A 15,704-nucleotide genomic window follows, 5' to 3' on the forward strand; every position below is an offset into this window, starting at 1 on the left:
TTTTCCAAATATTTTTATTTTGTCCAGTCCAATGTTTGTACCCTTCTTGGAGATGTCTTTATAAAAGCTGGTAAAATGTATTTTTCGACATCTTCAAAGTCTAAATCAACTTTGTTTATATTAGCTAGAGCTATAAGCCATTTAATCTTTCTCCAATCATAGTTGCTCTTAAATAAGTTGTAAGTCGTTTTAAGACTGAAAATGTACGCTCAGGCGTATAGCTGACGTTACAGGCAATGTAGCAAATAATTGTAAAAGTTTCTTTACGTTTGGCAAGAGCTCTGTACAATGTTGAAGTGCTTCAACAGCAGACTCTGGAAGATTTGTTTCTGATTCCCACTGTTTTTTCCAAATAAATATTTCTGCTTTTAAACATGACATCATGCTAACTGGAAAATCATTTTCATAAACAGATGCAGCCGCTAAAATAGATGCATCGTCATATTGTCTAAAATTAGTTGGTATTAATCCATCTAGTGGCATAATTTGTTGAAGTCTTTTATCAAATCTAATATGTAACTGATTTATTAAGTTAACGAGAAATGGTATAAACATTGATATTTTATAATACTCTTCAGAGTCCATAGCATTAACATTAACTATTTTAGTTTGTCTCCCACATGTTCTAGGCATGGCTATTTCTGCACCAACTTTTAAAGCTAATTTAGTGACACTATTCATTATATCGACGTATTTTAATATCGACGTCTATTTTAGAAGCAATCTTAAGTACTTCACTAAATATATTTTTGAAATGATTTTTAACATTTTTACGAATAAATTCTAAAGATTCTTGTACAGTTACAACATAATTTAGTGCTTTCGATAAGTCTTGTTGTTCACTTTGAAGAATTTGACTTAAATTTAATGTATAAGAAAAAATAAAAACTGCTACTTCTAATGAAACAATAAAATCGCTTTTTCTAATAGCACTACCATACATCGCAGCTTTACTTGATGAATCTGATTTTCTACCATTATTTTCATAGTCGTCTAAAGCTTCTATGATGTACAAAAACAATTCTTTAAATGTAATTAATGCATCATGCCTCTCAACCCAACGAGTCTCACATAATGTCTTGAGTTTATTTTTTTTTATAATATTTTTTTCATCTGACTTAATTATAGATTTAAGTTTATTGTCACGTATTGCAGAATCAGAAAAAAAAGTTGAAATAGTAGAAATAATTCCATTCATATTTCTTATTGCGGATACTTCGCATGCTTTGGATAAACACAAATTGAGAGAATGGTTAAAACAATGGGTGTAAAAAGCTAAAGGTTGCTCATTCAGAATAAGAGCTTGAACACTATTTATTCGTCCAGACATGTTACTACCACCATCGTAACCTTGGCCTCGAATATTTTCAATATTTAAACCTATAGAAACTAGATTTTGTTTGATAGTATTTTTAATTACCGTACCAGTAGTTGCAACCATCTCAATAAATCCTAGAAAATCTTCTCGAATAACCCAAGTCGTTACGTCGACATAACGAACGCAAATTGTCATTTGTTCTAGTGTGGAAACATCAGTTGTTTCGTCACAAAGTATAGAATTGTATTTAGCCATTTTTACTCTTTGATTTTCTGAATATTTATAAGGTATAACTGATTACACTATTTACACAAGGAATATTGTAGTACGGAGACCGTCAAACTGTCCGTGTCACCAAAACAGCTGTGTAACTACTCACTGGCGCCATCTGGAACTGGAACCACGTTAGTGAAACGTGAATACTGGTATAAGCATATTATTGTAGTATGCGTTCATATATAGTATATACGAATCATAATTGTGTGTAGTACAGCTGTACCTACAAGGTATCAAGGTATAATGATAATACATCAATTACTAATTATTTCATGTGTTGAAATATTATTGGAAGAACATATTTGGTTATACCAATATTTCTATGTTTGCAAACTAAGTCTATTAATTGAGATAAAAAAATTTATTATTTTATGAAAATTTACTCGACGTGGTTTGATGTTTGAAAGTATTTTAATTGGAACTTTGTCGTTTAATTATCTACGAATAACGTATCTTGACGATAACATTAGTCTAGCTATACAGTTTACACAAATTGTAAACGTATCAACCTATATAGTAAATACCACCGATTAATGTATAGCCATATAGGTATACTACAGACTGTGGTCTATACTTCTATACAAATACGCATGTTTCATTGCTTTCTATTATTCTGTGCCATTATTTTGAAAATATTATTGATATCAATACTATAGTAATTTAGTTACATGTACATACGTCGTGAATTAACTACCTAGGTATATCTTACTCGTTTTTATGATAGATGAAATAGTTACATTTTCGTGAAGTAGGTACCTAAAAGTTAAGCTCTTAATTTTAACAGCTGTAACAATATTTATTTAAGCAAAATTTATAATTTTTATTTTGTATGTACCTACCTATTTTATTTTTATATCTTATATAGGTGACATAAAATCCGTCGATCACGAGTGGCCGCCATCACACAAAACTGTAGTGATCGTTTATTGTAACAAAGAAATACGACGCATATTTTATGTTTATTTATTTATAAATGTTTTTCATATAGTTAATACATTTTTTGGCACATTATTGAATTGAAAATGAGTTTTTAGTGTATAGGTATTTATTATTATAAATTGTAAGTTATTACTATATATTATAGTCTATGGAAATAGCTGACAGATGTAATTCACTACCGCTATGCTAATATGCTAGAACTTTTACTTTTATCAATTATGATTAATAAAAAAAAAAAATTTTAATTTATATATATCTAGTTAGTAACATAGTATGTAATTGTAATTATAAATATTTTATAAAAAAAATGTAACATTGATTAGAACGAAAGTTATTACATTATTACTTAATTACATATTTTTCAGCTATTTCTGTTATACACACCTACACATTGTCATGTACGGCTTATAATATAAATTTTTATATTAAATATATTCAGAGATTTGTTTTTAATTGATAAGTAGGTTACTACTTATATACTTTATGTTATAACTATAACATAAAATAATATAAAAAATATATACTTGAACGATAAATGTAATATGTTTTTATGCAAACAATTTACTTACGTGCTTCCTATATGGCAACGTCGCGTTTATTAAACATAGGTAAAAACATACTCGTATAAAACATACTCGTATATTTTGTGTACCTATATCTATAAAATACAATAAATACAATACCGAAGCTTTAACTGTAGTAAAGAAAAAAAAGTATTTGTAAGACTTACACTTTCATAGACGATGTCACAAATTAATTAAAAAGCATCATACAATATAATACATTTTAGTATTAATTTAAATTTATATTGTGTATTTGTGTTTACTATACATCTTATCAAAACTACAGTATTGTAGACAAGTTACCTATGAGCTAAAGATAATAATTAATAATATCGCTATTAGTTATTGTTATTACTTATTACAATGAAAAGTAAACCATATTCTTAATAGATATTGGAAAATGGAAGCTGCGATTTCCTGTTTTGTCTAACACATGCACAACATAAGAATTTAGATGTGTTTTTATTCTAAATCCAACGTACCAAATGATCTAGTACAGTGATAACTGATAAGCAATAATTCTGAAAATAGATTGGAAATTTTCATAACGACTAATTTAAATCATCTTTTCTACATTTTTATTTGTTTTCTTCAAAAATTGAAATATTAAATTTTTTGATTTATTTATGTATATTTTTTTTTTAGGGGAGATTTATAAAAGTATGAAAGAATATATACTGCAATGGGTTGTCCATATTATATTATTTTATAATAAAACTCTAATGTCCATTATTATATTATAGTATATACACCATAAAATTAGCATATCTGAATAGTGAATACAAACAATCAATTGTTCGTTATAATATTATGATAGTTAAAGTTTAAACAATCGGAGAACTATTTTCTATGAGAAATATATTTTTTATTTAAAAATGCACATCAAGCTGGTAACAGTATAAATTAATTTAAACTCTAATATTTTCAATACCTAGGTATCTAAGATTACCGGAGGAGAAGTAATGACTCGGAGGAGAAGTAATGACCGGAGGAGAAGTAATGACCGGAGGAGAAGTAATGACCGGAGGAGAAGTAATGCCCGGAGGAGAAGTAATGTCCGGAGGAGAATTTATGTCCGGAGGAGAAGTAATGTCCGGAGGAGAAGTAATGTCCGGAGGAGAAGTAATGTCCGGAGGAGAAGTAATGATATCCGGAGGAGAAGTAATGTCCGGAGGAGAAGTAATGACCGGAGGGGAAGTAATGCCCGGAGGAGAAGTAATGTCCGGAGGAGAAGTAATCCCGGAGGAGAAGTAATCCCGGAGGAGAAGTAATGTGTCCGGAGGAGAAGTAATGCCGGAGGAGAAGTAATCCCGGAGGAGAAGTAATGTGTCCGGAGGAGAAGTAATGCCTCCGGAGGAGAAGTAATCCGGAGGAGAAGTAATACCGGAGGAGAAGTAATGCTAACGCGGTTTCCTCCTCCGGTCCTCGATTCAAACAGAAAAAAAAAAAAAAAAAGGTATCTAAGATTAATAAATAATGTCATAAAGATAAATGTTAGTTTATTAATCATTAGCAATGTACATATTATGAGAGCGGTTGGATTGATTTTATTTAAACTAATTATCGATACTTAATTTAAAATACCTATATAATAGGTATGTCGGGGGACTAAATGGTCGAGTGGACTAAGGCGTCGTTTGCGACGGGCACCGACGCCGGTTCAAAACCTCGGCTGCGGGTGGCATTTTTCTTCGGGCAAGTCATGGTGTCCGGAGAGAAGTGCCGCCATTCCCCACCCGGGCATGACAGATACGGGTGCCTACTAAAAAAATCTGCCAAACTAACAAACACACGTGCTTAAACCTACAGTACCTTCCCCCACAGTTAAAAACCACCCAATGGCCTAAGTTGCTGCGGGTTAATTAATAATAATAAAAATAAAAATAGGTATGTCCTATTAATTCAATTCTTTAAACTGTATCTATAACTATAAGCCTGTTATTATAAATAAAACTGACTATAGTTACTGCAACGAATCTATATATAGGTATTCGTATTTTAGACTAAAATATATTATAGGTAATTATGAATCCTTACCTAGTAATTTAGTTTCTGCGTAATTAATAATAATTAAATATTGTATCGATACTTACTTATATATTCAATTATCTAGTCCACTGTCCGCTATAGTCTATAATGAACAGAACAATACTTTTAATTCGTCATACCTAATACATACATGTAGTAGGTACATACGTATACGGTATATGGTATACCTATTATACCATGTTGTACATTTGTACCTAGGTAGGTACGTGTAATAAATAGGTAGCGTTAATGTTTCTTGAAAATTTCAATTTCTCTCTATAACGTTTGTATACAAACATTTATACAACATAAAATAACGATTTCTATTAGCGATATTGCTTTCAAATAAAAATACAATTTTCTTTTTCATTTACTGTGAGTTACGGTGACTTTAAAAATATATTTCATCGTCATCATTTATTGCGTATATTAAAATATAGTAACTTAAGTACTCTATTTAACATTTTCAACTATTATTGGCACTTACTCTTCTGTATAATAAACTGTAAATCCTGTATAGTATTTATTAGTTTCAATTTATTTTATAATCATATATTAGTTGTACGTTTCAAAAGTCAAAACGTTATATATATCATCTTTGAAATGTTATATAAATTTTATAAATTTACTGTTGAGATGTTTAGGATGTTAGGTAGTTATAGATTTAGATGGGTAATAGCATTTTTTTGCACCACAGGGAAAACAATTTATGTAACCAGAAAATGTCTTTAGTTATTATACTTTCTCTTATACAATATAATTATATAGCTTGATAAGTGTGGTATAAATCATTTTAAAATTTCCATAGGCTTTTAACTAGTGATATTTTATTCTCATAATCAATCAGGTTTAGTTAATACAGTTTATAAAGACGAGGGTGGAGGCCTCCTCCCACACAAGACTACTAGGTACCAAAAATCTAGAAACCTCATATTTTTATTTGGTAACTATTTGTAACCAAATTTTTATATTATTAACCTTATATTTTTTTAGTAATAAACGATTTCCACTTGTACGGATGTCGGCTGTCCTCCAATTTTCCCTCAAAACTGTTATGCAACCTATCATACTCAACTCGTAGCTATTTTTAACAATAGCTTTTTAGAATTAGTAACTTTACAATGAGTATGGTTGTTACAAACTGTTTGAACGATTGCATTGAGTTGTAGTACCTACCAGCTGCACCCACGGACCATTCGATATGTACCTACTAAAAAATGGTATAGGTGAGTTGTCCTGGTCTTTGTTCTAATGTCATAATTTTCATCACTGTTACCACTTCTTTTTTTTTTTGTACCAGATTTTTATTTATTTGTAGTTGCCCTAATAAAAAAAGTATCCACATTTAAAACTTGGATATCCATCAAAGCGAATAAGGTAGGACGGGTAGGAACTTACACATTATTTTAAGGGGTTTGTAATTAATTGTATGTAGGTACTGCAAATACATACAAACCGGGTAGAAAAAAATTAAGCTGACCAGATGTGATAATTATAATTTAGGTACAGGTATACGAGCTATCTGCAGGCTATATAATATAATATATTACATTATATTTTAGTTAATTTGAATTCAAAGATATAAGTATAGGAAAATCTCAGAGATGGTCGTTACCCTATATTTCTATGTGACTATATCTTATCATATAGATACCAATTATTATATTGCTATTATATATTAAATACTAGTTTATTTTACGATAAATAAAGACGTGGGTGCAGCAACCAGACATCTCCATATTATGAAAATGTTCAGGGCAGCCATTTCAAAATTCGTTATTCCATTTATTCCTACAGAAAATAATTTACGGAATGTACGATAACTCGGGAGAAAATAATCGGATTTGTATTGTTTTTGTATCAATACAAAGGTTTTTTGTTCCGTGAAAACGATTTTGTGGAAAAGTAAATTTCAGAAGTATTACTTTTCTCACTGCCCAAATTGTGTCCCACTGCACACTAAAAAAAACCCTGTTACATTCTTCAAAATTCCTTTTGAAATATACTAAAGTAGGTATTTATTTTAATACTTTTAGGATTTTTTTAAATATTACAAATTATGATTCAGACCCATTTTTTCATAAACAATAATTTTGTTTTTATAATGTGTGTATTTTCAAAAATAGATAGGTACCTACCTCTAGGTAGTAGGTATTATAAATAAATTCTATTCAATTCAATCTAACTATTATAATTACATAATAAGTAAAACTATTCATTATTCTTATGTATAATATATTATGTCTGTAGAAGAATGGATTATAATCATTAATCATACTAGGCATTGGACCATAGTTATAATAAATATTACATATTAAATAATTTTTAAAGTTTTCCCCTGATAAAAAAATTAATTTAGAACTAACTTTTTCAGTATAAATGGTAATGCAGTTTCAATGTGGTTTAAAAACAAAATATTTATTTATAGTCTTTATTCAGGAATACGTTTGAACAACAAATAAATTATTTAGTAAATTAACTAATTTTTAGATTTCAAATTTAGATGGTATGTTTTATTATGTCTTATATAGTTTTAAAATCGATATAACAAATAAATGGTACACAATATGATAGATTGTATCTGAAATAATAAATCGTCTTAAATAAGAATCATTTTGATAACCATTTATGGAGTTGGAAATTTCTTTGAAACGTTCATTCGCATGTCGCTAATCAGAAATATCATTATCATATGATGCAGCATTGTAATGTATATGGTACATAAAGGTTGATTTCTGAATTTCTGATGTACTGTGATTCGGTTATTGTTGGAATTTGTATGATGATTGATAAAACATTCAGCATAAATCAAACGTAGAATGTGCTTAATTTTTTACACTATATCAAACCGAGCGTCGTAGCTGTCTGCTTGAAAGATTAATGTTCCAGTGTCGAGTAAAATGGAATAGTATATATTATTATTATATAAACGTACATAAAAACTTGTGTGTGTATTTTACTGTTCAATTCTTACATATGCTTTTAAAATTTTTTTTATTTCTAAAGCAATGTATATTTATTTTTAACAATGAAAGTAAATACAACTTGTAATACAGTACAATGTTATAAGCTAAATAAATAAATATGTAGGTGTCTACTCGATTTTGTCTTAATATAAATATCGTATAAAAGTATATATTTATATTGTGTATTAATTTTTAATGCAAATTTCAATTAGAATTTTTATGTCTTTTACGATTTGCAATGATAAATAATAAAAATACCTATTGGCTATTTTAAGTACAGAATCAACAAAATGAATATTTTCATATCGGGCTATTGAAAACTATCATACAAAATAATGAACAAATAAAAGTTAAAACTGAAAGCTAAAAAATGTATCTAAAGAAATATTGTTGCCAAACTTATAAATTATTGTGGTCTAGGTTAATTTTAAAATTTTTTTCGTGAAATGGTAACAATTTTGAAATATTTATTTATTGCAGTAATCATTCCGAACAGTTATATTTTATTTTGATCGTCGTTTTCGTGATTTATATTTTTTTTTCGTTATCTGCGATTGAATCTGTTGGAGTCCCGCTGTTTTTCTGCAGTCTGTACTTGGTCCAAATGATAAACTGATTACAACGGACAATGGTACTGAAGATTCACAGTTATTATATGTTATGTATATTTCAAATATAAATCAATAGTAAGACTGAGATAATAACATAATATATAAAGTTTTGATGTAGAGGGGATGTGGATGATCCTGCATATAGGTTGAACAATTTATACATTGCAAATTGAATCAAATGTATGTACATACATATTATTTTATATTAGCCACGATCGTCAATAATATTGAGTCATTTTTTTTAGTGAAATGTTTTATGTAGATTATGAATAATAGTAGGTAGTATGATATACATTTAAACCGTACAAAATATCGTTATTGATTTTTATATATGAATGACCAATGTAGATAGATACATTGTACATATTGTTTATTTGTATAATAGCTGCTTTGATGGTACTATTTTCAAAAATTAACCAATTATATAACTATACCTATAACGTCTATTGAAATTTTCCAAAACTTTTTTTTTCTTACATTTTTTTATATTGTACCACGCGTCCGCGTACGTTATTAAAATGTTATTTATGTTTAAGGAAATAATGCAATTTTCACGATTAACTTCTTAGGTATTATTATTATCTATTTATTTTACCTTTTAATCTCATTTCATGACATTATGAACTCTTTAAATTAATTTAAACAAGACAATTATTTATGTTACTTAATTGTAGTTTTAATTCTTCAACGACTTTAAGTAGATAAAAATTATACATGATAGATATTTAGTACGTAGCCATGTAGGTATACATTTATTGTTTATCCTCATAATAAATTGCATTTATCAATAACAAGAAACCAAATTAATAATTATTATTCGAAGTAATTTGTGAGATATACTTGTCTTATTCATATTTTGGTAAATCCAGAATAGGCAAATATTCATATTATTGTTCGTATTTCTATGCCCAACATTTTAAGCATTTTAGTTTTAATATCGGTTAATAAAAAAACTGATTATATATTTATATGTAGTTATATCATATTATAATGATAATTGATAACATTCTGAAACTTTTGAATTCAATTAGTGCTTATTTGGTTATTTATCAAATATCCAACCAAAATATCATAAGTACTTTTGTAGTTTGTATCTGTAGCTTTTACCATAATATACCTTGTAAAATAAATAGCATATTTGTGAGACCAGTCTTTACTCCTTTTAATGTTTTAAAGTCTATAAAATAAAAATGGTTAGGTAGGAACATAAAACATATTTAATTATTATTTGTTATTTACATAAGAATTACGGTTTTTATAATAATTTTCAACAACTATTTAAAAATTAAGAAAACTATTATTATAACTACTATAACTATTATTATAACTATTATTACTAACTATTATTCATACTTAACTGCAAGTCTAGGCAAGTTAATGATAATTTTTAACTGAGTTCAGTTAAGTTGATTCAAAACATTTTAATAAGTTTAAAGTAAATAGTTTTCCTACATTATTTTTCTAGTCAGTTAAGTTAATAGTTATACGGAAACTTATAACTAACTTATTAACTTAAGTTAAGTTATTATAATTATTTTTTTTTTAATAAATAAATAGCCAGTAACATGGTTTAAAATAATAAAAAGTAAATGTTGTGCAATGTGTATATCATCAAAAATAATTGTGTTATATATTTTACTAGCTGAATCGCCCGGGAAAAAAATTGTGATTAATCAACTCCTTTTGGGTGTAATTCGCTGTGCATAGGTATAGAAGCAAAATCATATAACATTTTAATTTTTAGCCATCCCACGTGGCAATGAATTGGCCGTGAATTTCGCTTTGTGGTTATGCGAACAGTATATTATCAGGTAGGCAATCCTGCGGTAGATTGCGGACACAGCGAGGTGGGTAATAAAATATAGCCTATATTGGTACAGCTTTGTAGTATTTTTATCAAAAATGTGTATACAGTGCACCTAAAACAGTATTAAAATCATAGTTGATCATCCCGGATTTTTAGGAGTATTTAATATTTATATATTAATATATTTTGGGGGTTATTTTATTTTAATTTATTTAATTTTATTTTTACGGAAAAATCGGCGTAATTGTACCTAGCTTTGTGAAATAATTCGTATATATAACCTGCAACCAAATACAACCATTAATAAACAAAAAAATGTTTCAATTTCCATCGCAAATCTTAACCCTTTTTGACCACCTCTTTAAAATATGAATATCACAAAAACCTTTCCAATCGCACATCTAGATCATTAAAGGAACCACTATTACTTATTTTCCCCTTTAAAGGTTGAATTTCCAAAAATCCTTTCTTAGCGGATGTCTACATTATAATAGCTATCTGTATGCCAAATGTCAGCCCGATCCGTCCAATGATTTGAGTTGTGCGTTGATAGATCAGTCAGTCAGCTTACTGTTTTATATATACAGATAATAAATATATCAAACCTTATCGCCTTATCGATAATAACATCGAATATCCATAATCAACTAAATGGCTGTATCACAAATTGGTATATCCAGTGTAAGTAATAATAATACACTTTTTAAACACATTTTCATAATAATATAATATATGTATATAAAATATTATATATTATATAGCACCTTAAATTTTATATTCATGTAAATAGAAATAAATTGACCGCAAATGTCCCGGAACCAATACCTAGGTACCTCAGATCATAAATAAATTTGGGTAGCTTTGCGAACTAAATCGATCGAGGTGAACAGTTTATTTGTGGTGGATTGGGTATAGCACTTGGTATAAATCGAACGAGGTTCAAAGTTCAAACTACTCTTTAAACATTCCTGATATCTCCAAGAACAGTTCGAAATTTTCACAAAATCGGTCAAGTATTTGTTTTAAGATATAATTTCTTTATTCGAAACCATAAGCGTGCAACGATTAGAAGGATGCTTTTACCTCATCTGCCAGAGTAACTAATGGCAAACATTTAAAATATTAATTTTTACTAATTATTTCTCCTATAACCAATAGCAACCATTTATAAACAAAAATGTCTATCGCAAATCTCAAAATACCTGTTTGAGCACCTCTGGGTCTAATTGTGAATCTAGACCATTCAGGGACTCACTCAGAAACACACAAAAAATGTCCAGTGATTTAGGAGGAGTTCAATGATATACAGACAAACATGTATTTTTATATATATAGAGTATAGACTAGATTGTTATTATTTTCGGCCACCCACCCAATTAATTTAACCATAGAAAATTATTATACATTATAACCTTCCCCGTGACTCGACCGATTCATTAGTGAAACCCGTATTAAAATAAGTAGAGTTCTTTTCGATGTATGCTTGTACATACAAAAAAGAGGCAGTGTTTCTCTACATGTTATATTATAATATACATATAAACCTTCATCTTGAATCACTCAATCAATTAAAAAAACGCATCAAAATCCGTTGCGTAGTGTTAAAAATCTAAGCATACAGATATAGAAAAAGGGACTTTGTTTTATAATATTATGTTAAGATTTAATTATTTATAAATTAACGTAACTTGGATTTGATTAAAAGTAACTCTTTAATTATTAAATTTATATCAATATAAATCAGGTGAGTTAAAAATTAAGTTAATTAACATTACATTTTAAAAAGTTAAGTTAAAAAGTTAAAATTAACTTAACTTTTACTTTTAACTCTTTTATGGCCAGGCTTGAAGGTAATTCCATCAAATTAACTTAGCTAGTCACATACAATTATTACGAACACAACAAAAAAAGAATCAGCCAAAAAGCCCAGTCGTTCTAAATTGATGAATTAAGATACATTTTTACACCATTTTTATATATATAGACAGTCGTTATTTTATCATCACTATATCCCCCCCCCCCCCATGCAGTATCTAAATTGGGAACTACTGGGTTATGCATATATAAGTAATAATAATATTATTATGATACATTCATAGACGTAATTTGGAGTAAATTCTTGGGGCAGTATGCCAGTATGTGGTTAAACTAAAAACCTATAAGGTAGGTATGAAAAAGGGAGGGCTTTACTCACCTTCCAATAAATAAATCAGTGGGTATTATAGTTATTAGTTAGTAATAGGTAAGGTGCTGTAGGTAGGTACTGACAAAAAAGCGTACATAAAACAGTAATACATTTTATTTTAACTCATGACAGCCGACAGGGGAAGCAAAAAGACACTAGTGTCTAATTAAATATTTGAGTTCCCCCTACCAGATTACGCCTATGGATACATTTATATAAGTACACACGATTTATGACATGCCCGAGTCAGACTTGTGTGCTAATTTTTCTTTAAACTGTAGACTAAAGCTCGTCTGTAAAGAGATGTCAACTTTTTAAAACTTCTTAGTTCTTATTAACTTCTAGGATATTAAAGACCGGATTATTGTGCAATTGCAACTTTTTATTACATGTATCAATTACTCTTAAAGAGACATGTTGTAAATCTAAATCAAGTAAAGACTGTTAAGTACATTAAAATAAACTAAGTTTTAGTTTGAAGTCCAGGGCTTACAAACGTTATAATAACGTTATAGTTATAGCGTTATATTTGACAAAAGACGATTGCAATTTGTAAACGTAATTATAACAGAAAGTGATAATCAAAAATAATTAAATATCGCAAAACAAAACATAATGATTAACAAAATATATTATATATCGTTAAACGAAAAATAACGCAGAGCGAAATATTTTAAAATCTATTTATTTAAAAGGTCTATTGGTTTCGTAGAAACATTTATTTTGTGCAAACAATCTAAGAATTGATTATATTATATTCCGTATCCGGGAATAACTACCCGCATTAGTTATTATTTTTAAATTGAATAGGTATTAACACTATTTTAAATAACGATAAACGTAAAACTTGTATAACGTTTTAGTTCTGAAAAACGATAAACGCAAAACTTGGATAACGTTTTAATTATGTATAACGATAAACGCTAATCTTGGATAACGTTTTAATTCTGAATAACGATAAACGCAAAAATTGTGAAACGTTTTAATTGTAAATAACTTAAAACGGAATTTTTTTTCAAATGCAAGACCTGGACTTTGAACAAAATTGCACGTTCAGGGTTTTTGGTTATAAATTTACATTTAACATAAATTTATTTAATCAAAAATGCACATTTGTAATATTGCAGAAATTATAATTTATAAATATTATTTGAAGTTTGTGTTGCTTTAACAATCATTAATTTCATTAGACTTAATCATATAATACGATATTACGATGTAATAAAGATAACAAATATGTGACAATACCACACGATCCATAGACAGCGGGCATCTATAATGTACAATGTACACTACATAATACTATAATATAGTATAAATATCCAATAGGTGCAGTCTACCCGCTGCAGTTGTATAGGAAAAAAAATAGAAATGTAAGTACAATGTATATGATAGGTAAATATTGTAACTATATGCTTTATAATATACATAGGGCATAGTCGCAAATCGGGGGAGGGCTGGGGCAAGCATGGGCATAAATGAGTTAAAAAGTTGAGTTAATTTTAACTTTTTAAATTAATTTTTAAAATGTACTGTTCATTAATTTAATTTTTAACTTACCTGATTTATATAGATATAAACTTAATAAATAACAAGTTACTTTTAATCAAATCCAAGTTACATTAATTTATAAAGTATCATTAACTTTCCTAGGCTTGGGCTTACAGGCTTAGCCCACCTCCCTTATAATTTCTTTAGCCCCCCCCCCCAAAAAAAAAATTAATGATTTCACTATTATAATTTAAAATCATTTCAAGAGTATCAAGGTTTTGAGAGAGGGGGGCAAAATTTTTGATCGGCCCAAAATAAAACTGAAAAAAAACCTCTCGCTAACAATTACATTACACTACATTACAATTGCATTTTTATCTCATTACAAATAATAGCCTTCTTACATAATTTTATACTTACTAGTTAGTATCAAAGGTTACTATCATAAGCATAAGTAACCCATTTTTTTGAGGGATAACAATAACTAAATAATTAATACATATGTAGAGGGACACTCAAATATATTACCTATTAACTACTATAGAAAGGCCCAAAACTAGCCCATTCCCAGCCCACTAATGACAAGGGGAGGGCAAATTCCCACCCTGCCCACCCCCAAATAATGCCACTGGTAACCTGAGCTACGCCCCACAAATTTAGAACACTATTTACGCCCATGTTTATATACCTATTATATAAATAAATATTTAATATAAATTAGTAAATTCTAACGAAAATGTAATTTTAATTAGGTACATACACTAAAAGAATGGTTCTTCTCTAATTCCATCAGCAATTATTAAATCTCTCACGTTTTTACACATTTTAGCATTTTAATTAGGTTCACGTTTTTTAGGTGTCTGCTGCACAAAAATCAAATCTATAATAATGTTATAATGTATTTACATTTATTATTCGACGATTTTGGGACCAGCTGGCTTACCTATATTATAATTCATGATTAGTAATTAAAAATAAATGTAACCTGCAGTATCGCGAGTATCTAATGCTGGGTAAGAATACCTACTTACTGCAGAATACATTTCACAATATTAATTGTATTGAAACAAAAAATTAAAACTCTAATATCAATATTCAATAATTATTATATACTTACTAGTTACTACCTATATACTTTTAATAGTAATATTAGTGGTGTAATGAATAATATTAATATCAACTTTAATCTAATAACAGTGGTGTATTTAGGTTTTTGTCTTGGGAGGGGATATATTTTATCCAGTAGCCCCGCCTTTAAAGTTAGAGGCCTTAAGTTAGGACTCCAAAAACTTTTGCATATTATATACAGGCTATGGGAATTGATCCCCTTGATCCCTCCCCCCCTCCCGTAAATACACCACTACTATATAAATATAATCTACATTATATATATATAGCGTACAAAGGTGTTATGAGAGAAGACTGGCATTCTAGTTAGTTCGTTTCACGATATCACTCGATGTCTGGTTAATATTATAATTTAATATAGTAATATATTATTATTGTAATATACGTTTTAC

The 15,704-nt window shown here is 28.4% G+C and overlaps 1 protein-coding gene across 1 annotated transcript; it reads right to left on the reverse strand.

Annotated features, from left to right (window-relative positions):
* Positions 1-673: 673 nt before the first annotated feature.
* On the reverse strand, positions 674-1,573 carry LOC132941429 (52 kDa repressor of the inhibitor of the protein kinase-like). The gene has a single exon (XM_061009477.1). The coding sequence runs from the start codon at positions 1,571-1,573 to the stop codon at positions 674-676; it is 900 nt and encodes a 299-aa protein (XP_060865460.1).
* Between the last annotated feature and the right edge of the window lie 14,131 nt (positions 1,574-15,704).

Source organism: Metopolophium dirhodum, chromosome 1, assembly GCF_019925205.1.
Source record: "Metopolophium dirhodum isolate CAU chromosome 1, ASM1992520v1, whole genome shotgun sequence".
NCBI classification, from domain to species: domain Eukaryota; kingdom Metazoa; phylum Arthropoda; class Insecta; order Hemiptera; family Aphididae; genus Metopolophium; species Metopolophium dirhodum.